Genomic DNA, 27947 nt, shown 5'->3' on the forward strand with positions numbered 1-27947 from the left:
TGGCCTAGTCGGCCATCACTGGAAAGAGAGGCCCATTGGACACACAAACTTTATATGCCCCAGTACAGGGGAACGCCAGGGCCAAAAATGGGAATGGGTGGGTAGGGAAGTGGGGGGGAGGGTATGGGGGACTTTTGGGAGAGCATTGGAAATGTAATTGAGGAAAATACGTAATAAAAAAAAGATTGAAATGAAAAGGAAAAAAAAAGATAAATAACTTAAAATACAGCATATTCATTGTAATGATTATCATCAAAAGTTGCACACAAGATTTAACTTTGCATGTAATCTACTAAAACTTTTATGTATTGCAGATATTTCCCACAAATAAAATTCTATTCCAACATAAATTTCCTAAGGTTTTCTTTAAATATTTAAGGAAGTATGTATATTCATGTTAGATATCCAGAAAATAAATGTGTGCTTCACACTGGGGTAAACATATGAATAGATTAAAGAATAGAAAAGCTGCACCCTAATATATATACATAAAATTTAAAGCTTGCCTAAAACTTTTAAAGGATGAAAACTTACTTTTAGAAAATACTGGTAAAATATGTTCCTTATCAGAAAGTATTTCAAGTTTTAGGTAAATAAAACCCTTGCAATATAAGAAGAGAATGTAGCGAGGAGCGCATCTTAAATTTTCACATAACTACTATCATTCATCTATACAACTGAAATGTGAATTAGGCCTCTTGAGTCAGAAACAAACTGAAAATATTGTACAATTTGCTCAAGTCCTGTCATGCATTTTTTTTAATGAATTTAAAGAAGTAAATGGTCCTCTTTGTGAAGATAATCACATCTTTATATTATTTAAACAAGTGCAGAGTTATTGCAAAATAAATAATAGTTAATCAATTTTGAGAACATATACAAAATTGATTTTATTGCTATAGACTGATTGCACATTCTAGAAAAATACAATTACTATTCTTAAAATATTAAAGCAAAACTTTTATTTAATAATATTTTATTATAGTTTTAAGGAAAAATAATTTACACCATTAAATGTAATGAAGTCAGGAAATTCTTTTAAAATGTATGGATTTCATTGTTAACTATTATTCAAGATAATTTCAAGTAATGTTTTTGTAAATTTTTATTTGTTTATTTGGTTTTGTTTTGAAGTTAATGTGAGAACCTTCTGAGATAATTGTTCTGCTAAATGCAGATATACTTGCCAGGGCTTTAGAGATACAATGCTGAACAGGGTTGATTCCTTTAGTAACTTTACCAACACTTTTTTTAGTCCTGGGTTAAAAAGTGTGTTCCTTTGCCAGAAATTTAGAACCTTCAATTATTTTTTCAATACTATCACTTTATGATTCTCCTTAGTCTTCCAAAAATTTTCAACAAATCTCCAAGCTAACACCTTTTATAGTACCAGTTGACACACAACCACATTAAAAGTGTTTGTTTTCTGTTTCCTCTCTGACCATGAACTCTGTGTGACCACAGAAACTAACAATCCTCAGTAATAATAATCGGGAACATTCTTTGGATATGAGATAATGACTAAATTCGCACCAGTGAAGTCATCAAAACCCAAGATTGATACATCAGACTTACCGCCTATATCTGGACGAAGTTTGTTATCATAACCTTGAAGCAAAGAGTTGAGGATTTGTGTGATATCTCCTTCATGAATTTTTGGTGCCAAGACCCATGTTTTGTTCATAGTTAAATCTTCATCATCTTCATCATCTGCTTTATCGACACTAAATGATTCAAAGAGAATGTTGTATAGAAAAAGTTTTATCAAAATGTTTATTTATAAATATGTAAGTTACTTCAAAATTGTAACTTATATGGTAGTATAAAATAGGGCAAACATATACATTACTTTAAATTGTAATAAGTTACAAAATAATGCTAAAATAAGAAATACATTAAAAATAATACACATTAAGCATGCTAAACCAAATATTGAATGTCTCTAAACTGCTCATAACATAGAGATTATTCAATAAAGGTATGAATATTGTTCCCTAGACTTGTTCAGATATAATACCCAAGGTTGTTTGTGGTGACTTGGTATTGTCTACAGTAAATGGTTAAAATTAAAATGAATAATCATAAGGAAATTTATAATATTCTAGGAAAATATTTAAAACAAGAATCAAGAGAGAATATAAAGAAACATATTATTAAACAAGAAGTAAAAGTTTGTATTTCTAATCCTTTCATTAAAAACTACCAGACCAAAAACTCCAAGGCAGAATTAGAACTAGAAAAAGAATTAGCTTTCTAAACTTTCTCTTGACTCATGCCCATTATCTCTATCCTGTCCTTCCTCTCCTCCTGACACTTAACATTTCCTCATCTCTTTTCTGTAGTGTCCTCTTTTCTGCACTGTTATTCTGTACTTTTATGTGCATTTGGTTTCATCTATACCGATAAACACAGATACATTTATAATAAGCATAAGCATTCAGTTTATTACCAAATAGTGGTAGAGACATGCAAGTAAGACAGATATAGATGCAGGGAAAATATTTATTTATAGATTAAAATATAGAAAATAGAAGTGATTGATTTTTATTACAGAGAGCTTAACCACTCTATTCTTCTTCAATGGAATCATTATAGACTTGGCAACAGACTCTATTTTATTAAGTCTTTAGTTAATCAGTGAAAAAGGTCCAACACCTAAACCTAACATTGAAAAACTCAAGGAAATGTGCTGTTCTAAATTACATCAGTTTTATCTTGGTATATTTATATCAATATGCACTATTAATACATATCTATTACTGTGGACATGAATTGTTAGTAAGTACACACTCTGTTTTTGTAAATTTAATGTGTGTGTATCTATAGATTATATGTTCAGTGTCCTCTAATAACCCATAATTAAAACTTTTATCTCCAACCTGAGGAACCACCAAAAGGTAATAGGATCTTTGAAGACAGATCCTAATGGTGCAGTTATCTAATTGGGATATGCTTTTGAACCTCATTGTGGACCACCAAACTCTTTGTCTCTCTATCCCCTTGCTTCCAGATATCAAAGAGGATACACAAGCTGCCCAATATTGCTTTTACCTCTCTGTCATGTGGCTTTACTAACCTACACAATAAAATCAACAATTACATGGTAAAACCTGGACGAAATCAAAATCATGGACCAAAATGAGAATGTTATCCACATGCATTGATTTTACTTTTTTTGGTTTTTTTTACAGTACAAAATGTTGAGCAATGCAACATTAAATAAAACAATAAAGGGAAGCTTAATTTTAAAGTATTTGCTTTCCTAACTCGTCTCTGCAATGATTCTGATATTTTGAGCTAATAGCTAGTTGTGTTTAGTTTCTTTGCAATGTGTTTGTTCTTTTCTATTTAGGCACACTTCTCAGCCCAATAGCTTCTGACTTGGTCAGTTCTTCCTGCAAGAAAATTGTGGGAACTAATAAGGGGCCTGGGGAAGGAGTGGGAGTTCCACCTATGCTCTGGACAGGCAGACACAGGAAGGCTGCCAGATGCTTTCCACTCAGGCCCCAGTGGGCATCCAAGCCTCTGACCCACTTGACACGGGGGGGGGGGGTTGGGGGGTTGGGAGGTGGACAAAGGGGAGCCGAACCTGGGGACCCTGGGGCCACATCCTGTAGCCCCAAGGTTATGGGAGAGAGGGAAGAGAGCTTCCCACACATGCGAGAGTGAGCACAGCCTTGATGAACAGAGACTATCTATGGTTTTAGAGCTGTATTGTAGAAAGGCATGGAGAAAGAGAGAACTGAGAGAGAGAGAGAGAGAGAGAGAGAGAGAGAGAGAGAGAGAGAGAGAGAAGGCTAGAGAGAAAGAGAGTAAGAGGGAGAGAAGATAGGGGAGGAGAGAGGAGAGGAGAAGGAGAAGACAAAGAGAGAGGAGAGAAGAATGAGAAGTGACAGGTAAGAGAACAAAGGAATGCAAGAGCATGGAGGGGCCGAACAGCCCCTTTTAAAGTGAGCTACTATCTTTTCTGTTGCTAGGTAATTAGGGAGGAGTCTAGCCTGAAGGTCAGAAGCTTGGGACATTGCCTACATGACTACTAGCCATGCTTCTTCTGTGAGGGTTGTGGGGGGCAGTAACTTAGACAGGAGCCAGAGTACCAGGAGACATGAGAGAACTCCTTCCATCCCATGTAGGTAAATTATGACCACCGGGTCCCAGCGTTCAGCATCTCAGCTTGACTGGAGACCAGCCTGTCTGTGCATAGCCCAGTGCCCCACAGAAAATTATACAGACCTTGGCCTCATGAACTAATATTTGACTCTTTAAATGGTTTTAAAAAATAAATTATTAATCACACCCAAAACAGAAAGTCCAATATCATATAAATTTAACATGGCAGATAACTAGTTGTATGAAAGGGTACTTTACATTTTCAGTCCAAGAATGAGTCAGCATGAACAAGTCGTAACAGAACTATAGTGGTCCATAGCCTAGGTTCGTAAGCCACAGACATTTCAGATTAGTTTGCAACCAGCACACATTAACCTGGCATTTTCCTATTTATAAAGTCTTTTCGGTCTTCATTCCCTATCTTAGGAAACAAGTAGACATATAATTGTGACTCTTGCCTCCAATTCTTTTCTCCAAACTTTCATCAGTTTCTCTCACCAAGGCAACATCCTGTACCCAGGAAGATTTAGTCTGATCTTTGTCCTTTCATTTTATCCTACTTAAATGGTGATGACAAAAATTAAGAGAATATACATAGGAAAAAAAAACTTTAGGAAATCTCCATTGTAGAGTCACAAGTTAATTGACAGAGCACAGCTCCATGTTTCTGCCATTATCTGTATTCTAGTACATATGGGGAACAGCACCTGAGGGATTAGTTGATTTGACTACGATCTGTTGATCTGTTGGTGGATCTGAGATTCTGACAGTTGCACTGCAAAGATAATGAAATATTGCTTTCATTGAGGGAATATTTACAAATGAAAATGAAGGTTTTCCCCTACACTTCAAATAAAGCAAAAGCTATTGCAAATAGTAAAAAGATAAAGTTTCATGAATATTTAGTTATTAGAATCTTATACAAGTGTTTCATTGCTTCAATGGTCTTTTATGTATTTTGCAATTTGTGTTTATATATCCTGATGTTATTTTCTTAAACACCTCTCATTGTTTTCTCTAAAATAAATAAGTATACACTTAGGCAAACTAAGACATTGACAACACTGAAATTCTAAGAACTCAGGCTGGTGAGACATCTTGGAATACAATTATTGTAAGTTGGTAAACATATAGAGACTGAGACATTGTTAAAAGGCTATCTTCTAAACCCCCTTGCATGTCTCAATCAATGCTATAGAGAAGGAAGTGTTTGGTAGGTATGAAAAAGCTGCTGAATATATAAGTAGATAGCATTCTCTGGAAACACAATTGCAGTCAAATCTCTCAGGCAAATCTCTCAGTAAATCTCTTTTTACCCTAGCTTGCCTGGTAGACTTTGATAAACAAAAACAAACATTTATAGTGAGTTATAGTCCCCTATCAATATGAAACACAGAAAAGTGATCTTATTAATATTATAGAGCTATTTTTCTCATTTTATCTCATAATATAAAAGAAATTTCATTAATTCTAATTTCACAACACCTTCCTTGAGGCTATCCAAATGAGTTTCAGAATATTTGTTAAGTATTTTGATATCATGTTGGTCTTACTTGGATAAGTAAAAATACAATTTTTGAAACATAATTTTTACGCTCTACTGGTTATTTAGGTTTTGTAAGCAGTTTGGAGATTACTGTAAAATCGACATATTTTGGGTAACAATAGGAAGTAAATACTCATGACTAAATTTCCTTTACTAACATTAGAAATTTTCTGGACTCATTCTCAAAGAAGTATATAAGCAATTTAAATTCATGTAAATGTAACCTCAATGAGTCTTTGAGTCTTGATTATGCAATTTTCCTAATTATCTACTTTGATAATTAATGGTTTCATTGTTATTATCAGCAATTGTGCCTACTAAATACCAATTGTTTTAAGGAACTTTGCCTACTTTTATCTTGTGGTGGTTCCTTTGACATGTTATGTCATCTAATATGCATTAATTCTGGGAAAACACATACATCACTACCTCATAGATAAGAAAGGAATTGATTTACAGGATGCATTATGTGTTAAAAAATACAAAGTGAATTTATTTTTTGTTTCTAAAACCTTATACAAGCTAAAATCGTGTCTTCTGAAGTTTCCTGAATAACCTGGTTTATCTCTACTAAAGATGGTGGGATATAGACTTGCTTCTTTGAAGAAGATCACATTACATGGTATGCAGGAAGCTTATTGAAAGATCTAAGTCTAGAATACGTCCTTCTGCATCTTTTGGTTCCAAAGAATAAAAAATTCCTCAAGGAATCACAATTCTGAAAATGTGAATATAAAGGAATCACACCTTCTCTGTGAAAAGGGCTTTCTAAGGAGATTGGTCTCCAACACACTGTTTTCATTCATTTATGGAGAAATTACCATGTATTTATATTGTGTGAAATTCTGGAAATGCAATGACAAATAGCATGACATTCCTGACTTAGTGAATATTTCCTAAAATGGAGCAGATATAGTCAAACAAATAATACTGAAAAACATCACACACAACAGGGTTTATTGAGTTAAGAAACAGCGGACATTTTATGACTATGCTTTAGTAAAGGATTAAATATTCACATAATAGATGGTTCATATGTAACCAATTAATGATTATAAATCATCTGAAAAGGGGGGTTAGGAACTTAGCCGAGGAGCCGAGAACTCAAGCAGGTGCCTAGTATGCATGAGGTCTTGAATTTAATCTCAAAAATTACTTACCAAAACTAGAAATATATGGCATTATGATCACAAAACTATATGAATATAACATTAAGCAGTTTGTTTATCATTTATGTATAAAGTAGTCTAAGTATTTTGTGAGAAAACAGGTGACATGTATACTCAATATTTTATACAAGTGAAACCACAGATGTTATTCTTTATTTAATATTATTATATAATTTTTCAATATATAATTTATAATATTAATAGAGCATCTAATATAGAAGTATTCACAGCCTAAGAATGAACTTCTCTGTCATCTATACCAAAAAGTGTTCTGAATTGAATTTCTAATCATAAAAAATAAATAATTAAATGGAGCTTTTTCTGGGGAGAGATAGAACATTATTCTGTCGATTAATTATCATGATAGCCCTGAAATTTGCTGATAGATTCCCTAGCCTGGGAACATTGCTCTCCAAGTTATCCAGCTGAAGGCACCTGGAAGCATCCCGGAAACTATACAGGCCCTAGTTACCAGCAGTTGCTCTCAGGCAATAACAGAACATGCAGGGGCAGTACTGAACCTATTCATGTTTGATGCTTCCCTTTCTTAGAAGAGCAATGTATTCTCAAGACAGTCCATCTAAACTTCATCTTCTTTTTCAAGATTCACATGCATCAAGCAACTGTTTGGCACGAAGCTTCTCCTGTCTATTTTCCCTTCTCACATTAACATTTCCTATATTTTTCTCTCAAATATCTTTAACATGCCCTAGCTCATCTTGGCTTCTATACCCTACACTGAAGCTTCTGCATCTACAGTTATCTGTAACGAGTTACTAAAGAATGTTTTGATGTCATATGTATCATATTTTCCTGAACACTTAATATGGTGCAATACAGGAAGTTCTCGGATGGCACGTTACTGCATACAGAAAGTACTTTGATGGCTACATAACTTTCTTTTTTCATGTAGAAAGTGTTTTTACCTAATATTTAAGAGATAATATAAGAAAAGACAAGTGGGTTTTGCTATACATTCAAAAGAGGAGCCATGTTTAAATAATGATAACATACATGTGCCTAAAGCATATCAACCTACCACCATAAACCAATTTTCATTCATAAGATGAAAATTCCTTAACTTCTCTCAGGACAAGCCCGTTTCAAATCTGTTGCTGTGGAATTATTTTTAAATCCCTCTCTTTTACAAAATGACCTACTTAAGATGATGAATTATAGAGTAACTCTATAGATAGTTCACATAAAAAGGGCAGTATGTTCTAATTCTGACACACAAGGGTGTCTCTCCCATTAATCTAGAAAAAAACACAGTGTAATCCAGACCATCTTAATGAATTGCCCAAGGAATGTCTCTAAACTCTAAAGGACTATTATCTGCCTGTTTCCCATGGATTGAAAAAGAAAGGTTAAAATTTCAAGTGATTTCCCCTGACAGGGTCATAAATTTTACATAGCTATTCCCTATATATTTACTGGACAAGGACAGGGTGGCTATTACTTATTGTACTGCAAATATATGGAAGAACATCTCTGTGTAGTAAATATAATTCATATTTTGCTACTGTTACTTATACTTCAAAAATTTGGAACCAACAAATTGATTACTACTTCATCACAAGCAAAATTCCTCTTCCTGCTGCTCCTACTACCACTGCTAAAACCACCTTTACAAAAGACACCAAATATGGCACCTTATATGATTATGGGGTGATTATTCTAACTCTGCTTTCCAGAAATAAGAGTGAGCAACAGACATTAAATGCAACAGGATAACTGTACTTGGGCAAGAAACCTGAGTTGCCCCCATTTAATATTTTCAAGAAAATAATATGTACTCAGACATTGTGACTACAAGTTTTGATCTTATTTCCACATCATGCTGTATATTTAATTAGCTGAACTTTTAAATATTGCCATGTCAATATGAGTAAATAAAATTTGCTAGATTATTTGGTATAATAATTAGTGTTGGTTTACTGAGCTTAAAAAGGCATAATGATTAAATACCCTTTCAAGGGAAAGTGGCTATCAAAATACATATTTTACATATTTTACTATTTTCATAAAACATTCAGTAAATAAAGCCCAGTTAAGAGCTCTTAACTTAATGAAAATGATGAAATTTACTTTAAATATTAATAAATATGAGTGACAAATAATTTTTTCCAAAGGTGCTGAGCCAGGGGTAAAATATTAGTTATACAAGTGTGAGGGTGTCCATTCAAATAAGACAGGTAGAGCTGTACCAGTCTGGAAGTCAGGCAAACATATGATGAACTAGGAGAATGAGACTGTGGTAGAAAGAAATCTGGTAGGAATTATAAAACCATAGATAATAATACAGTAGTCAACTATGTATGAATTCAGCAAGCATTTAAGGTATAAAGCAATCTACTTTACTCTCTCATTAATGCTAGAATACTATAAAATTTAATAATGTTACAGCTATTTTATTTTACTCTATATAATTTACCACTAAATGACACGCATCTATTATATATTGGTAGATAAAAATCACATAATTCATTTTGAGAATGTGAGTATGAAATACTATGTAATCTCTATGAGTGCTAGAAAAATAGGTTACTGATAATGATACATGAGTAAAAGAGAAGAATGCTGAATAGATACAGCACCTACTGATTTGGACAAATTTACTAGACAACTGAGCTGTGAATTATAGTCTAGCTTCAATTCTAATGCTACTTTGTAAATGATGGTATCTTATTTACTATAACTATCAAGTGATTGCTATGTGTTTAGCATCTTTCTGGGTGATGAGCATAGAAGGAGAAATGCAATGACCCCAGATTAAAACTTGTAGAATATAGAAGGTTTAGATTATACATTAGTAATGGTCTGTTAATAAAACTGTGGGGCTTAAAGAAGTTATTAAGATTTTGCTCCAGATTGTTATTTTAGTTTACAGTTCATTTATTTGCAAATCATTGGATGCTGGACAAATATTGTATTTTGAAAGGGTACATTGGTTTGGTACTCTGTGTTTCTCAGAAACCAAACAGAAGTAGCAAAATGAGAGATGGTTTCACAAGTACCACTGTTCATGGGTAAGGAGACATCTCAAACATGAACTACACAATAAGTATAGAGCTATACACATCTGTGGATCTAGAAAATGGCCCTTTATATGGTCATGGGTAAACTCTTCATGAAAACTCAAACAAATGGCTTGGCAGCAGATACAGGTCCTTTCTGGAACTGACTTGCCTAAATCAAAATAAAATAAAATAAAATGTAATTCAATTCAGTGAGGCTGAAAGAACAGCAAATAATAACAGCCATAGAACACACAGCTGTTTTTACTGAAGCAAGAGAGGTGTTGTGCCTTGACTGCCTGCTTGCATAAGTGCTGTGGAGAGTAGCTGGGAAAAGCATAGTAATTATTACATTCAAAACAAAACAATGTTTTAAGGACAACTATTTTCCTGCAGGATTTTTTAAAGAGAAAACCATTCATTTTTTTTTTCATATAATATATCTTGATTACACTTTAGCTTCATCTAATCAATCCAGCCCCTCCCCACCTCCTTTCCCATCAAAGGTCCGCACACTTTCTGTCTCATATTAAAAAACAAATAGAATTTGAGTGCATAATAATTTATAATAAATATAATACAATAGCATATAAGATAAAATAAAGTCTAACATAATGGAATTGAACAAAACAAATAAACAGAAGGAATATGGCTCAGGACAATGTATAAAAATCACAGACCTGCTCATTTCTCCATTCAGAAATCTGATAAGAACACTAAACTGAAAGCCATACTAATATATACAAAGGGGATTTGATGCCTTCCTGTGAAGGTCCTGTGTATATTAACACAACCTCTGTGAGTTCATTACATATTCTTTGATCATTGTGATTCAGGGGACCTTGTTTTCTTGATGTCTTCCATCCATCTGGCTTTTCCACTATTATCACTTTGCCCTCTGCCAATTTCTCTGAGTCTTGAGGGGAAGGATCTGATAGAGGCATCCATTTAAGATCTGAGTGTTCCAGGGTCTCTTACTCTCTGAGTGAAGTCTGCCTGTGGGTCTTTGTATTTGTTCTCATCTGCTGCAGGAGGAAGCTTCTCTGATGGCTAAGCAAAGCCATTAAAAGGATATAATAGAATGTTAGTAGTAGTCATTTTATTACTACTACATTTTTTTCCTTTTAAAAGAATAGCATTTGGTTTTATCTAAAGTCTCCAGGATATCTAGTCTTGGATCTTAGTTCTTGGTCACCCAAAGAATGGCAAATATGTAAATATCACCACAATTCATGTAAAAATAATATGGATTTGATCAGTAACATAACATTCCTCCAAGATACATACACCTTCAGTCTTAGCAAAGTTCACAGAAGTGAAATTGTATATAATTATTAAAATTTAACAGATCCTGCAAAAGATCAAATTTAAAGAAGGAATTGGCCAGAATGAATATTTTCCTCTTCAAGTTCTATATAGGATTTTGTTATCATGTGTCAACTAGGTAGTGTTTTCTTTCATTATATACACTATATTTGGATGATAATTTTGCCCCTTCCCAAAGTCCTCTTAAATCATCCCTTGTCTCAAGCCAGCCCAACTTCACTTTTCCTCATGTTCTCCCTCATAAACATAACAACAAAATCAAAGAACAAAAAGTCAAAATAAGTAAATAAAAACATAAACACACACACAACACAAATTCAGGCAGGCAGCATGATATCCATTTTGTGTTGGTCAGCTATTTCTGAACATGAAGACAGTCCTAAATTGTGTTGATATATCCAATGTAACACAGTGGAGAAAACTGATTTTTCCTCCCATAAATCTATAAAATAAACTGCAGTAGTTTCTTGTTTGGGGTGGGAATTTTGTAACTATTTTCCCTTCTTTATGCTGTGATTTGATCTAGTTTGACTGAATTTGTACAAGTCTTGTGAATTTGCAGATCTTGTGAATTTGTGTATGTTAGAAATTGTCCTTAAGCCATTGTAAATTGGAAATATTTAAGGAAGATTTTTCTGTGAAAGACAATGATAAGTGTGGAATAAAAAAAAATTACACATAGTCTTCTATATCTGGGGAAAATTTCAGATTAAAAAAAGGAAAGGAATTTATATACTTTTATATACATTTCTTAATCTGATTTTAACAGTTTCCATTCTCTTTTGCTCAAATGAACTAACTTGATGATACTCAATATTTTATGCTCAATAGTATTTGGTGTCAGAATTTCTTTCTTGTAGATGTTCCTATTTAAAGAAAGAAATTAAATAGACAGAGTAAATCTAATTTGTAAGGCCCTACCCATTCAATGTGACATGACTTTTGTCATGGTAATCCTCATTAAGTCAATAAATCTCTGAAGAATAGTTTTAGACTCAGGCTTTGTAACTGCAGGTCAATCTTACTCAGTCTGTACTTCTTTACTGCCATGCAGGTACACATCCATCAAGTAGTAGCTAAAGATGGACAATCCTTTCCCTATGGATCTTAGGAGTTGTTTAAACTGAAAGAAACTAATTTCTGTGAGACAATTATTACTGATCATCTCTCCTGGTTCCAGAACATGCTTTCTCAAAGAAAACTTTCAACTGTTGGGATTAGCCTCATTTGTTTTCTCAGGCAACCCCATTACCTACAGTATAACACTGCAGAAAATAGTATCTCTATTATTATTTTCTCCATGACTGAATACATAGGCATGTGCCTAAAGTAAGGTATCCATTATGGCCATTTTTACAATTAATGTACAGTTAACTGCACATTTTACAGTGCAAGGTAAGTTTCTGAAAGACTTGAAGAACTTTCCAATATTCATACTTCTAATTTCAAGACAGAATTCACCAGAAACTCTCTTAGATCTCGTTATTTCAGCTCATGGATCCTTATACTTAATAATCAACACAACAAACACTGAAATACTGTAAAAATGCAGGGCATACCGCACGCGCACGCACACAAACACACACACACACACACACACACTCCATTTTTAGAATCCTGGATCCTAGTCTGAAGGTTTTCTATGCATCCAGAAAGGCTATCACCAGTTCCTTCATCTGGTCTGCCATCTTAAACTTTTGCTCCTCTACCAATTATCATGGATAATACTTTATATATTTATATAGTTTTGACTTATCTGATCATTTTATGTGAAATTTTAATCTAGCCTTAACTAAGGGTATTTATTTTTCTTATATTCAAGTCACATTATCATTCTAAAAATCTATAAATAATTAAATAAGTACTTAATACTTAATTTATTTTAATTATATATAAGACTTAGAGAAAACATATTATGCATTTCTATAATTATGTGTATGTCATATATATTATATTTCTATATGTACATACATTATTTTCCCTTATTTAATATTAACTCCAAAATAACAGAAAAAATGTCAGATAATTTATAAATATTTTATGTAAGTTGTAAACATAAATATGGATTGCCTACACAAGTTCCACCTTTGATCTGCTGCTCATGAAACATTCAATAATCTTTATATTTTTATTTTTATTCCATCTTTGAGAATTTTAAGCAATGCATTTTGATAATATTCAACATCCTTTCCCAGTTCCACAAAGACCCATTCCCTTCCCTACCTAAATAACTGTTTCCTTTTTTCCCTTTTCAAGTCCAAATTGATCTGCTCATATTCTGTTGGATGTATGATCATCCACTGGAGCACGTTCCACATAACAGGGCCAACTCCTGTAAGAAAACTGACTCTGCCTCTTCCTGCAACTATCAGTTGCCAATGGATCCACATTTGAAGTAGGACATCAAGCCCATCTGGGTTCCATCTGAGTTCTATGCTGGGTTTTGTCTGGATTCATCTTGTGCATGCACAACATCTAAAGCTCTTCTATGTAAATTCCCCACTATATCTAATTCTATATCCACCCTTTCCAGCATTTACAACTTTTACACCTTCTTCTATAATGTTCCTTGAGCATTTAAGAATGAGTGTGATACAGATGTTCAATTTATGACTGAGCACTCAACATTCCTTCATTCTCTGGATTTTGTCCAGTTGAGAGTCTGTGTTGTTCATCACCTAATGCAAAAGATACACTACTATATGGGTATAATAAGTCATTGAGTCTAATGACATGTCTATTTATCAGAATAATGACAGTCTTGGGTAGCCCAACAGTGTATGATTTTCATTTGGTGGAGCTGGTAATAAATCTAACCACAAATGGATGGATATCTACTCTCATGATGGTTGTGTCACTATTATACCACTAAGCATGTCTCTAATGCTAGACTAAGCATGTTTCCAATGCTAGTAATTATTGGTACTTGGCAATATTGATGATTATTTTTATATTCTAGCTCTACGTATTGATCCTTCTAGCACTAGGAAAACTAGCCAATAGGTTTGAATCTTTCAGGTGAATTCTAATTTTATTTCTCTTTGTTCTATGACGCAAGCATCTGGTATCTTCAGTGATAGGGTCTTACCAATCCCAGGTTAACCAAGATCATTGGTACCAATATGCAATATAAGGGGAAATATGGGCCCTCGCTGAGCAACAGCTTCAAAAAACAGTAACCCATTTCTGATACTACACTGTTTATTTGTTAGCCTATTCTATCTAGTAAGAGCTTTGTCACTCAATTGTAAGATAACTCCTTTTAAGTTCTTTTTGTATGTGTATAGATTTTAGGATGGTTCTATAGTAGTAGGTTTCCTTATGATTTTTTTAAAAATGTGATTAGTTTTTTCTTCCTTTGTGCACAAACATAAGAAAACACCATTAAGTAAATATGTCAATTGGCGGGTTTCAAGAAGGAAATGTGTATCTGTTATAAATTTCTCATGGGAGGTTCCAAGAGGCCCCATTCCGCACTGAAGATCCTTTAGGAGTGAAGTCGGCTGGGAGAAACAGAGACCATTTTTTTTAAGGAATGATCCTTTAGGAGTGATATTCATGTTCAAGTAGACGTTATTAAGCTGTGCACATACCCATTGGCAGTGCTGCATGGACTTGGTGTAGAAATGAGAAAAACAGAAGGCATATAGTTGAAAGGGAGTCATGATGGAGGACAAAGTAGAAATTGGAGCAAAAGGACTGGAGGATTGGCTTTATCAGACACACTGTATGTATATTTGCTACCTTTCCACTGCCGTGGTCAGACCCATGTACTGGCTATTTTTTTGTCAACTTGACACAGCTGGAGTTATCACAGAGAAAGGAGCTTCAGGTGAGGAAATGCCTCCATGAGATCCAACTGTAAGGCATTTTCTCAATTAGTGATCAAGGGGGAAAGGCCCCTTGTGGGTGGAACCATTCCTGGGCTGGTAGTCTTGGTTCTATAAGAGAGTAGGCTGAGCAAGCCAGAGGAGGAAGCCAGTAAAGAACATCCCTCCATGGCCTCTGCATCAGCTCCTGCTCCCTGACCTGCTTGAGTTCCAGTCCTGACTTCTTTCAGTGATGGACAGCAATGTGGAAATGTAAGCTGAATAAACCCTTTCCTCCCCAACTTGCTTCTTGGTCATGATGTTTGTGCAGGAATAGAAACCCTGACTAAGACAGACCCATGACCTAGATAATGTGACTTGAATATAAGAAAGATAACCTAGACACTTTCTGAAGGATAACAGAAAGCATTGCAGCAAATTTCAGAGATTAAAATAGGAACAGAAAGAAGAGAGCTCAAGGCAGAAAGACTGAACTTAGGATAGTGTGAGGCTTTGAACCTGAGTGCCTGCCTCAGTGCCTTAATATCTAACAATATGGACATACATCTTAAAGCTCCAGAAACAGCATCACCACATGGAGACAGTGTTCAAATCCTGGAGTCCATGGGGAAATCTCTCTCATTCACATGACCGTTGTATGCATGCAACATTTCTCAAATAAGAAACATTTTAAAAATAAATTTACCAAACTTAGCAAAAGAAAACAAAAACATAAACTCAATGGAAAATACTTAAATTTCCAGAATCATATCCACTGATGTGGAAATTTGTTGAGTAGAAAAAAATTACTTGTATATTTAGAAATAAAATAGTGTTGTATCTAGCAAAATGCATTGAAATTGTGATTAACTCAGTTATGAGAAATAAAAACCAGATTTATAACAGAAAATTGTTGATAGAATTAATGTTGAAGTGTAATAAACTGCCAGCTCTTAAAGAGCATATGAAAACATCAATAGGAAAGAGTAAAAAATTAGAAAATATATATAACAAATTTCGCTTTAGAGTTCACTAGAGACAAGAAAGAGATACATACCACAGTAAGCAAATGAGAATTCAAAGATTGTAAAAAAAAAAAATAGAGTAAACTCTATGTTAACATTCACTGGTAAAATACATTAAAATATAACAAGACTTTTAAGCATCACACTAACACAATATTAAATGGTCCATCACCAGTAAGAAGATGGATAAATGGCATTGTATAACCATTAATGGACTCTGAGACTTGCTCTGTGTGAAGTAATTTAGAAATATTGATTAACTTATTGTAATAAAAGTCATGTATATTATTTACCCATGGACACATAAGCCCAAAATTCATGTGTATAAAACTGAGAAAATATATTTATATATACTTTATAAACCAGATTTCATCTTTAGTATAAAATACTAAGCCAATAAAAAAAGAGTATAGCTAAATGTATTTATCTATAAAGATTTCATTTTTTCACACATTATGTTTTGTTGCTGCTGTTTATCTTATGAATTCTTATTATTTGAAAATTGAACATATATATTTGGATCATAACCATAAAGACTACCTTAGTACCTAACCTTACCATACCAACTTCCTGTAGTGCTACCCCAACTCCTTCTGAGATTCACGCCCTCTTTTATATTTAATAACCTGCTAAGTCCTATTAGGGCTATCCTTGCACACATTAGTGACACTCGATCAACAGCAGAAGCAAACTACCAGCAACTAGGTCCCCAAAGGGAGAGTGAGTGACTCTCCCTCCCTTCCCTGTTATCTACCACCCATAACTCCTTCCATAGGAGTGAGGTCTTCTCAGGTCATTTATGCTTTTAAAAATATTTTGAACAGTTCCTAAGCTTTTGCAACATAGTTTATTAAGTCAGATTAGAGCTATAAGATTGAAAACTTTTTTTCTAATAAGAAAGAGACAGAAATATAGCAGAGTAGATTTTTGAAAAAAAATCTTGACTAGAAGCATAAATTTAGAAAGATGATAAAAATAAAATGATAAAAATATTTTTCATAATATTTGAGATATCTATTTTGAAATATTTCTTTTTACTGATACATAATACAGTAAAAAATACAGTTGCAAGTGTTACTAATAAAACATGAAAGGTGCCAACATTTTGGGTTTTGTCTGTTTTATTTATTTATTTTCTGGATGAACTCTGTCCTTAAAATTTTGGAACTCTGTGTGTATGTGGCGGTGGGGTATACACACAAGCATATGTCCCTCTGGAAAACAGAACAAGATGATAGAGACCCTGAAGATGGAGTTACAGACAGTTTCCACTCACCCAATGCAAATACCTGGACTCAAACTTTTGTCTTCTGAAATCACTGTGCTCCAAATGCTGGGTCACCCACCCCTTTAGCCCCTTAAATTGACTTTAGGAAACTAGGAACCGATGATCTTTTGAAACAGTCTTCAGAATTATGGTCAATATCCAAAGATTATGAATGTCCTTGTAGCTACTTCCATAGGAGATTTTTTTTAGAAAAACAAGGCAAGCATAATCTTCAGTACAGTATATTTTAAGTGGCCACTGTGTATAAATTATATTAAAAGGAACATTAAAGTCTCCATTTTGATTTATATCCGTAAAGCCTAACAAGACATAAATTGGATTTATATATGACACAATCTGTCAAGACGTTTACATTTCCTAAATCTTTGATGCCTCTATGCATCAGATACATGCTTTAAATCTGCAAGAGTTTTTCAAAGTAAAGGCATCATGTTGATTCTTATTCAATTACAGAATATTTTAAAGCACCTTTAAAAGGAAAGAATTCAGATGTAGTATACCCAAATAAGAGGACCAGGCCAGTTTCCTGTCCTGAGATCAAAAATAAGAGTATAGTATTCATTAATATAAGATCCTTGTGGAACACATCCTCAGAAGGCAAAGGAGACAAATGATTGTAACAGAAAGAAGTGATCATTTTTTTCTTCTACATGCTAATTGTGACAATCTGGGCTGTTAAAATGGAATTGCTACTAAGTAAATCCTGGAAATACCCGTTTGTAAATCCTGAAAATATGCATCCTGCATTTAAGAAATTCTCATATTGCTAGCTTGTAGTGATCATCTCAGAAGTACAAACAATGATTACTTAACGGCCAGAACCCTTAATTCTAACACTTCTAAATCTATTTCAGAAACTTGACCACACCAATAGTAAAATGTTCATGTTAAACTCAACATTCAATAAGCATTGATTTCCCGATTTATCCATGATCTATCCATGCAGCTGCAAGTTAGAATCTAGAATCTCTAAGTGTGTTCCCATGTCCCCGTGGCTTGGTAGTCTCTTAACATTGCTTTTCAGCTGTCCAAACATAAAGAGACATGTCAATTGACAGACTACATGTTTCCTGGGAGAAAATGATGTCTATAATCCAGAACTTCACTGTTATAGGAAATTACAGAGCCTTTACAGAAATGCTGTTTCTACTACAATGTTACAGGAGGTGATCAGAGAAATGATGTTTCCAAAAAATATCAAACTTCCTAATAGCAACTCATACACACACATGGCTGTGACCTATTTCTCATGCACTCATTCTGTAACTCTGGACCAATTTCAGTCTAACCCGGTCCGGAGCGTATGGTATCTGATTGGATTTGCACTGATGCCAGAGTATTAACCATTAGCACTGCACCTCATTTAGCAGGTGGAGCACCACTTACAGGGTTTTATTGTATTTATTTGTTTCTATTAACAAACTATCAACACAATGAGCAACAGAACTCAAACTCAATTGTAATAAGACCTGATATATCCATCCTGTGTCATATCAATGTTCTTTTTATACCTTACAAACACAAGGGGCCATAGGTTTTTCTCGCTTACCACTTTAGCACCAGGTTCCAAGACACTGGTTAACACATGGTGAGCACTGAGTAAATAGTTGTTAGATGAATAATGGGCAAGAAATATTCACTGAATGAATTAAGAGCTAAGGCTATTTGTTAAAGCATTAGAATTCAATTGGCCAAACTATTTTAGTATGGAGAAAATTAGATACTGCTTAAAAATAGATAAAAACCATAAATCTCATCAACCTCCCACTGAGTACAAGAACACTCTAACAAGCTTCTGCTTCAATGGATTTGGTGATAAGGCATCTATTATCTCTTTGTTGAAAAACTGTGGCTTCCTGTGACTTTCATTGCTTGCTTGTAGTGTGTGGTACACCTATATATAATAAATCTCACTGTGACTTTCTATAGAACCATGAAACAATAAGTTGCTATTCCTTAAAACAAATTGTATCTAAACTGTAAGTTCTTGCTTTTGATTCTTTTCTACCATGTCATTTTTTTAGTCATCAAATACTCAGCATTCCCTAATATTTTCCCCTAAAATAATGAACCTAGCATAAATGACCTACAAGATAGGTATGCACTAGATTTTCTATTCACTCTTTGAACCCACAATTATATTTCCATGACTTTCCATTTCTTTCTTTTCTTCAGTCTCTTTTTCTTCTCTTTTCATTACATAATAGCTCCTTTGTTTCTTTATTTCTTCTCCAGTCCCCATCCATCAAGAACCATACTCATTGATTTGACTTACAGTGCATTTGTTAATGTTTGGTATTAAGAATGCAGGTTCTGGTCAGAGAACATGTGAATTTTTTTTATTTAGCTCTTAAGAGCAAAATGACCCTTAATATATACTAAAAGTCTTTATGCCTTTGTATTTTCATTTGTAAAATGAGGCAAAGTAGCTAGAGTTTAGTCTCCTTTCATATATATGTGTGTGTGTGTGTGTGTGTGTGTGTATGTGTGTGTATACTAGTTATATCTATAAAGGTCACAAGCCCTTATATGAATATACATGTATGTATATTCAATTGAATCATTTAGTGTTGTTCTTAATGTTCAGTGACTAACCAATGGGATTAGATAACCTAGCAGGCAGCTCATTACTGGAAAATGTGATATTTGCATTCTCTGACTTGAAATTTATTTATACATCAATGGAGTTGCTCATTATGGGGTCAGAATTCACACACTAGAAGCTAAAGACTATCTAGCAAACCCAGTAGCAGGCATGAAAAACTGCCTATTGAGCTGTTGGACAGATGAGTCCATTAGACTATCAAAACAGTGTACTTTATTACCACTGTCATTGGTTGCCTCCCAGAATTCAAAGGCAAAACTCTATTGCTGAAGATACCACAAACTTCAGGTAAAGAACTTGAAGCAACAAAGCTGGAAGTGATGTGGCAACCTCCTCTTTGAGTGTTAGCTCCCACATTATCAGAAAAGGCTGTTACCTGACTAAGGAATTCTACCCATCACAAAAGCCAATGAATCATAACAATTATCAACCTAATGAGATACTATCACTGGTACAGTAATAAAATATTTAATGGAAGGATAACAAACAGCTTCGTAATTAAATTTAAGGATGACCAATAGAAGGAAACTAATGGCTGATTCTACAAACTTGCCAACTACCATGACAAGAGATGTCATACACCCTAGAGGAGAACCTTCTACTAAACCAATACAATTGTCAACTGTAGTCTCAGCACTTACTCTTGTATTCACAGATAAGAGTAACTCTAACCTCTCTACAAAGAAGCTTCTCTTTCCAACAAATAGAGAGGATTTCAGAGATCCAAAATTAGTCAAAATGCAGAATCCATAGAGTATCCATCCTCAATTTATACATCTACAATGCAACCCTTGTACTGAAAGCTAAAGGAAAACTGAAGAAGAGGATGTAGAAAAGTTGTAAAGGCCAATGGCTCCAAGCAGGAGACAAGTGGTTCTCAGCCTTCCTAACGCTGCAACCCTTTAATACAACCCCTCATGTTGTGGTGACCCAGAACCATACAATCATCTTGTTGCCATTTTATAACTGTAATTTCCCTATTGTTATGCATCATAATGTAAATATTTGATATGTAGTATATCTGATATGCAAACACAAAGGAGTTTTGACCCATAAATTGAGAACCACTATGATAGCCATGTTTTTTAGATAAGACATGGAAGCTATACACATGAAATCTCTACAATATAGTTGATTAAACAAAACTTAATAACTAAATGCCATTTGATATTGTAACATGGGAGGAGGAAATTTCTCAAGGTCTTACCCTTAGGTGAAGAACTATAAGCAGACTTTCTTTGGACTTTTGACATTCTGTTTCCTTATTTGGGCTATACATTTTTCTTTAATATAGCACATATAGAACTTAGCAGAAAGATAAGCTTCATTTATATAAACATTGTGTTTACCTCATTTGCTAGATTAAGCCTACCAGTAATTACTTTGTAATCAATTGGTATTGATATCAATAACTATGTTTTAATAAATAAATGATGATCTCATTAAAATCTAAATGATACTTAAGAATATGTAGTGGTTCAATATTTAATACTGCTGAATTTAAAACCACTTTAAAAGTTAAATAATATTAGAATTATGATGAGTCTACACAATATCTGCTACTATGTCCTTCTCATACTATTATGTGCTGGGATTTTCCCCAAATATTTTTAATCTCAGAATTGATTTTGGAAACTTAGTCTTCTGTGCATCAAATGAGAGCTGAAACTGAAATTGAAATTTGATGATGAAGACCAGGATTCCCTCTTAATACCTCCTATATAGGAATATTCACTGGAAATCTTTCATTTAAGTTGTTCCTACAAATTCCCGCCCTTCTTGGAAGCTATTTGCTACATGTGACCTTCATTTTCCTAAGACCTCAACTGCCATTATTCAATTTTCTATCCTACATTGACTCCTTCTTCTTGGGACTATACCTTCTTTCTTATACTCCTAAAACATAGAATCCCATGTATATAAATACAAAATGTCTTTGACCTCTAATTGCAGTATGAAGCATTTCCTTTATTGCTTAGCCCAAAGTCTTTCAATATACAGAATGGAGAACAACTGAACTGTAAGTTTGTATTTAGATACTCTAAAAGATTCTTTATCCAGAACTTTCATCAACTATAATATTCTCATTTCACAATCAATTGGTCTCTGGAGTCCTTTCAGTATGTTCAATCATGGAACATTTACATGGTTACCATTGGTATTGTACTAGAAAAATAAGCCTAAATGCTAGAAACATATAAAAAAATCTTTTATTAACTACCACACTCATAAATTTATTCCTGAAATTACCTAAAATAATATATTTTAAAAGTGGTTGCATTTAATATGGAAAACTGAATGCTGCAGTGGACTTTTTAAACTTTTAGAAATGTTTAAATAGATTTCTTCAGGTTTCCAAAAATGTAAATTCTCAAAGGTTACAATGGCTTACCTTTTAGAACTGCTAAAATTTTAAGAGATTTTTTTTTACTCCATGTGAACTTGATTGTTTTCCTTTTATTGTTTTTTCTAACATTACAAAAGTGACATGAAGCTGGCGAAGCATCAAACTAAGTTTTCAAGATGCCACGGCCTCTCCTGGAGGATGAAACCCAGGATCTATGAGCAGAGCTTTTTAGATACAATAAGATTATGAGCTTTAATAACTCAGCAATATGGAAAGCCAATATACTGTCTCTCTTTGCTCTTTATGGAAACTAATGTGGAAACAAGACCTCCCCATTGATTTGATATAAAAAGTAATATAACCCAAGTTAGTAAATCTCTAAATAGATGACATTGAAAGTGTATTTTAGAAACTAGTATGACACTGAAATTCTTATAGGCAGAACCTTTGATGTGTTGAGAAGAGAAACCTTAAGTTAATGGGGAAGGGGAGAGTATTTTTATGATCATGTATAGTTTATAAGTAGCGATGACAATTTTCTACGAGTGTGCATTGAGAAAATATAAAACTCATCACAACTTTGCCTGCTTTATAAAATATAGCCATAAATGCTCATAATTGAGACACTCAAACCATGGAATCGTAGCAATATTTAGATTTGTTTCAATATGCATTTGTTGATTTGACAATAGTAATCCAATTTATCTATATAATAATGATAAATGAATTATTTATAAATTTGAACCCTGTAACTTATTTTCACTCTCTCTCACACACAATAAAAAGGAGATGGTGGTCACATTAGAATTTTCCTCTTCAGTACTACTCAAACCCATGAAAATACCTTTAAATCACAGAATATGTCATTTCAAATCTCGGATGTATTGACTATGACTATTTGAAGCAGTCAGGCAGGGTTTATTGCTATCCTACATTTTGTAGATGAAACTACTGTAGCCACTGAGTTTAAAGAGATGTGTCAGGTGAAAGCATGCATACAACGAGTTCCCTCCCCACAGCACCTCAGAGCTCTTTACCCTGAGCAGCATGGTGAGAGTTTGCGAGCCAGCTACAATGAATGAAATGTGAATCTACTCCGAACGAAACATCTATTTGGATAGACAATATGCTCTTTGTGAGACAGTTATCCCTACATGACTGAAATAGAAATGTGAAGTTATAAAGCTAAAAAGAGCATGCAGGTTGTTACTCCAGAAAAGCACTGAGCCAATCTGAGGTTTCTTTTGCAATGGTATAAAATTACCATTTCTCCTTAAATATCTTCTGCTAAACATGATATAGTCAAGGACATAAACCATTACAACATAGGGTATAGAATGAATCATTCATTACATTGTCTGTACATAGAGGACATTTAAAACTCTAAGGCAAAAGGACGGGCAGAATCTATGAAACCTAAGCATACTAAATATCAGATTTTTAATCCAGAAAGGCCAGTGTTGCTTATGCTCATATCCAGTGCTCACATTCTGAGGATATACAGATGTTCAGCTATTGGTAATGACAACAAAAATTCATATACAAAAATTATCTTCACAGTAATTGTGCTTTACTGGGATTCTAAGCAGCAATAAAGCATAGAATACTATAACCTGAATGCAAATTCATTTAAAGCAAATGAAACAATGAATGAAAAGCATAAAAACTTTTAAAGTGTCTATGCCTTAACCAAATGTGACAACATCTATATTCTGTCTCCTTCACAGCCCAAGTGGGAGATTTTCTTTCACTCGCAGGATGACTTCAAAGTTTTGAAAGGCTTTACAGTCCAGTGTTGCTCTTGCCACACTGAAGATTTATGTATGGTAGTACCACACACAAATACAGCCAAGACATTCAGAGTGTCCTGAAAGACTTTCAAAGTTGTTTCTAATAAAATAGATAGTTATTTCTGATATTTTTTCTGTATATATATGTATATATATGTGTGTGTGTGTGTGTGTATTTATGATAGATGTATAATCAAACCTAGCTTATAAAAGAACAGCTCAATCAAGAATGTTACCCAAAAACAAATGAGAAAAAAAAAAACCATAATATTTGCTTATACACAAACAGCATAAACAACATGCTATCTAACACAAAGTTTCTGAAATAACTTTGTCTTTAAAATGCAGAATCATCTAGAAAGTTCATCAGCACCATTCAATCCCAAATATATTGGCAAAGTCATTTCTACTCCTAATCTCCTTTGTGGAAATGAAGCCTACATTAGTTTATAATCCTGTAAAACTTAAAAACAAATGAACTAACGTCTATTCTCCAGAAATAGGCCAAGTTCATGCAGTCTCCAAGTAAGCAGACTCAGAAAATACAATGATGGCAAACATTGCACATGTCCCGGAAAAATGCAAATTGCTTGGAATGATTTTTTTTTTTTTTTAAGAAAAGAAAATTAGAGACAGTTTCAAGTCCTTGAATTTACTCACCAGTTTCCCAGATGCAGGGTTAGTAACAAGAATATCAACCTCACTCCTCTAGTTTGACTCCACAGGAGGGAAGGAGAGAAGAGGAAGGCTTTCCCAGAACCCATCGGGGTCGCTTTTAAGGTCCTTCCTCCACAAGCTCAGTCCCCAAGCCCAGAGTTTTGCCTCAAGCCACAGCAGCAGCACAGTGAGTACAAGGAGTGGATAGGCAGTACACCTCCGAAGCAGGTAGGATGCGACTCCCAGCAGAACTGAGCTAAAGAGCCAATCACACCGGGTGGATGCGGCATAAATTATCTCAAAAAGAGTTGGACCAATCAGCGTTCCACAAAGGCGGGGTTTCCCATACTAGAAATCAAGCCCAGTGGGGAAAAGGGCTCGGTTTTTTTGGAAAAGAAAAATAAACCTCTTCTCAGTTCCAGTCCCTGAGAAACATTGGTGTGGTCTTGAGAGTCGGACTCCCGAGGGAAATGCTGCTTCTCCCGCTGCCCTGATGTTCTATATCGGGGCCACTACCTCTTCCCTTTCCTTGGCTAAGAATCACTTATTTGTTTATTTTTATTGTTTATTTATTTATTTATTTATTTATTTATTTATTTTAATTTGCCTTCAATCGAGAGCCCCGGGTAGTGCCCTGTGGACAGAGCCCAATTGACTCTTTCTGCTCTGAAGAGAATATTGTTATTTTTTTATTATAATTAATTATTGTTACTTAATTTTGATTCCGGACAGTGTCTTGTTTCTCTTTGCAGACATAGGACCTGACACAATGCCCTGCACAGATGAGCTCTCTAGAGCTGGGGAGAGTAAAACTCAGTGAATGAAAGAGCAGGCTGGACTCATTCCCCTTAAGCACGTTTCCGTCCCCACCCCCTCCTGCTGCCTGGTTTCTAGTGTGCCGATTTGCAATGTACATCTCTCTTCAGTCAGGAAAATGACAGTAACGGAGAATACCAGGCAAGTACTCTCGTATTTTACAAACACAAAACCCATAAAACTGATTGTACTAGCTCCTTCAGTCAAAGGCGTTGTTGTAACGTTTGGCCTGGGTGATCCTGTTGCGTTACTCCTGCCCAAGTACATTTCATTTGCATTTGTGGAGCTCCTATGTTTGGTTCCTAACTTCAGAGGCTCGGCTCTGAGTTCTCAACAGAGAGCCCAAGGGTTACCATGGCAACCAGAAAGCCTCTGGCAGCTGGAACAACTGTACTGCAAAGACCCGTGGCTGTGGAGAAACAGGCTCAGTGCCCAGCCATCTTCTGCCTTTACGCCTTGATAAATCCGTGCTTCCCAGGGATGTCGCCCAAGGATGGGGTCCTAGGCTGCATCATTAATCACTCCACACCACCTGGAATTGCCCAAATTCAGAAATGAAGTGAAATGTACCATGTACTCACGTGAGAAGCAAACAGTTTGAAGCAGAAGTAACAGTGCTTGTGCATGCAGGGCGGTAAGGGAACTGTTGCTACAATAGCCACTGAAATCCATTAAAAGAACCAGATGAGCATGGCAGGGCTAGAGACTGACTTTCTCTCTTTGTCTCTCTTCCCTCTTCTTTTCCTTTCTTCCACGTTGCTCAGAATAGCATATATTGCTTCAATTTTTTTCTTCTTTTTGACTCCTCGTCATCTGATAATGTGTGTTGACTTTCCTCGTTCCTTTTCTCTTACTCCACACTATTTAGCATATTTCTCTTCCATAAAGTATGTTAATTAAAGCAGCTCATATCTAATAATTCAAAGAGTAATTAAGTACATTAGAATAGATTGCGAAACAAGTGCATTTAGGTGGTCCATGACGTCAATATAAATATAAGTTGTTCTTTTTTTTTTTTCTTTCTGTCATTTAACAGTGTTTGTGAAGGATTATTTAACGGTTTCACAGGATGCACACACACATTCAAGAATCTGACTAAACAATACAGCAGGAATTAATTCACTTCTAGTACATAATGAATAGCAAACACTTCCTGGTTATTCCTTGCATTTGGCTAATATTAAACGGATTTTCTCCACATTTTTATCTAAATATGATACCATCTAATGTTCTACAGCAGTAACCTTATGCTTTCCTACCAATAACTTTCAAATACACCTTGCTCTTCTTTTTATATCTGACTGGATGGTTCTGACAGCAGTTATAAGAAATTAATGGAAAGGAATAGTGAAAGATGCTTCCTTGGATAGTAGCAAGATGTCTACCTACAGTCACAACTGGAAAAGGTTACTATGATAGGGTTTTTTTGTGTTTTCCAAAACACAATTTTCCCAATATGTGCTGAGGTATTCCTCTCGAAAATCTTAATATTTGCTACAATGGCTAATTCCAGTTCACTCTATATGCAAAGTAGATGTAAGCACTTTGCAACCTGAAAAAGGAAAAAGACATGATAAGTTTGTGTGTTAGCTACCACTTGGCAACTTAACTCTGTTTCTTTTTCTAGACAAGATAAAATGTCCATACAAATATGGTAATTATGGAGCCTAGATTCTGAAAAATAAATCCAAAATGACCTGCTGTACCCTTCAAACAAACTTCTGGATCTCAGAGCACACACTTAGGAAGAACAGACCATATGTCCTAGTGACTCAAGTCTAGGAGGTGCAAAGTGGCTATGAGTGAAGGACTGGAGAGAGTCCACTGTGGGGCTTCTTTTCACTTCAGGACAATTTGCTCACGTGAGATTCGGTAATGTTGGGAGTTATTTCTCCTTGTTGCAACTGTGGAGTGAGGTATGGTTGAAGTGGGTTACTGAATGTTTTTTTTTTTTTTTGCTTTGTACTCTGAAATATACAAAAACTCCTCTTATGCTGAAAAATTCAAGTGTGAACTCTCAGTAGTGCCAAGGAAAAGAAGGCCTTTGCTCTGAGCGTAGAGGATGGGTAACTAGACTTGACCACAGTTATAAATATTTTTTCATTGACTGTCATTAAAGTCATCCTTTTCTTATGCATTCTTTTGAATGACTGAGCCACAGCCATTGCCTGCAAGTTTTGTGTTGCAATTATCTACTTAAACAAATATACAATGTGTTTTGAGCATATGTTCCCTCTGAGATCATCCCCATTTTTCTTTCCACCAACTTCATGTTTTTTTCATTTTTTTAAAAAAATAGACAAAAAAATCAAAACAAACTAAACAAAAAAGCTCTACAAAAGAGTTACCTATACTAAGGTTTGTTAATGAACAAAGAAAGAGAGAGAGAAAGAGAGAAAGAGAGAGAGAGAGAAAGAAAGAAAGAAAGAAAGAAAGAGAGGG

At 34.5% G+C, this 27947-nt stretch overlaps 1 protein-coding gene across 1 annotated transcript in view; it reads right to left on the reverse strand.

Annotated features, from left to right (window-relative positions):
* The window catches only part of Gabrg1 (gamma-aminobutyric acid type A receptor gamma1 subunit), a 75547-nt gene extending 50353 nt beyond the window's left edge, over positions 1 to 25194 (reverse strand). Inside the window, exons 1-2 of the mRNA XM_021163034.2 lie at positions 24693 to 25194; positions 1576 to 1724 (exon numbers count right to left, since the gene is read on the reverse strand). Coding sequence (XP_021018693.1) covers positions 1576 to 1724; positions 24693 to 24796 — 253 coding nt within the window. The 5' untranslated portion in view covers positions 24797 to 25194. The remainder of the gene's footprint in view (positions 1 to 1575; positions 1725 to 24692) is intronic.
* Between the last annotated feature and the right edge of the window lie 2753 nt (positions 25195 to 27947).

The sequence above is a fragment of the Mus caroli genome, chromosome 5 (assembly GCF_900094665.2).
Source record: "Mus caroli chromosome 5, CAROLI_EIJ_v1.1, whole genome shotgun sequence".
NCBI classification, from domain to species: Eukaryota; Metazoa; Chordata; class Mammalia; order Rodentia; family Muridae; genus Mus; species Mus caroli.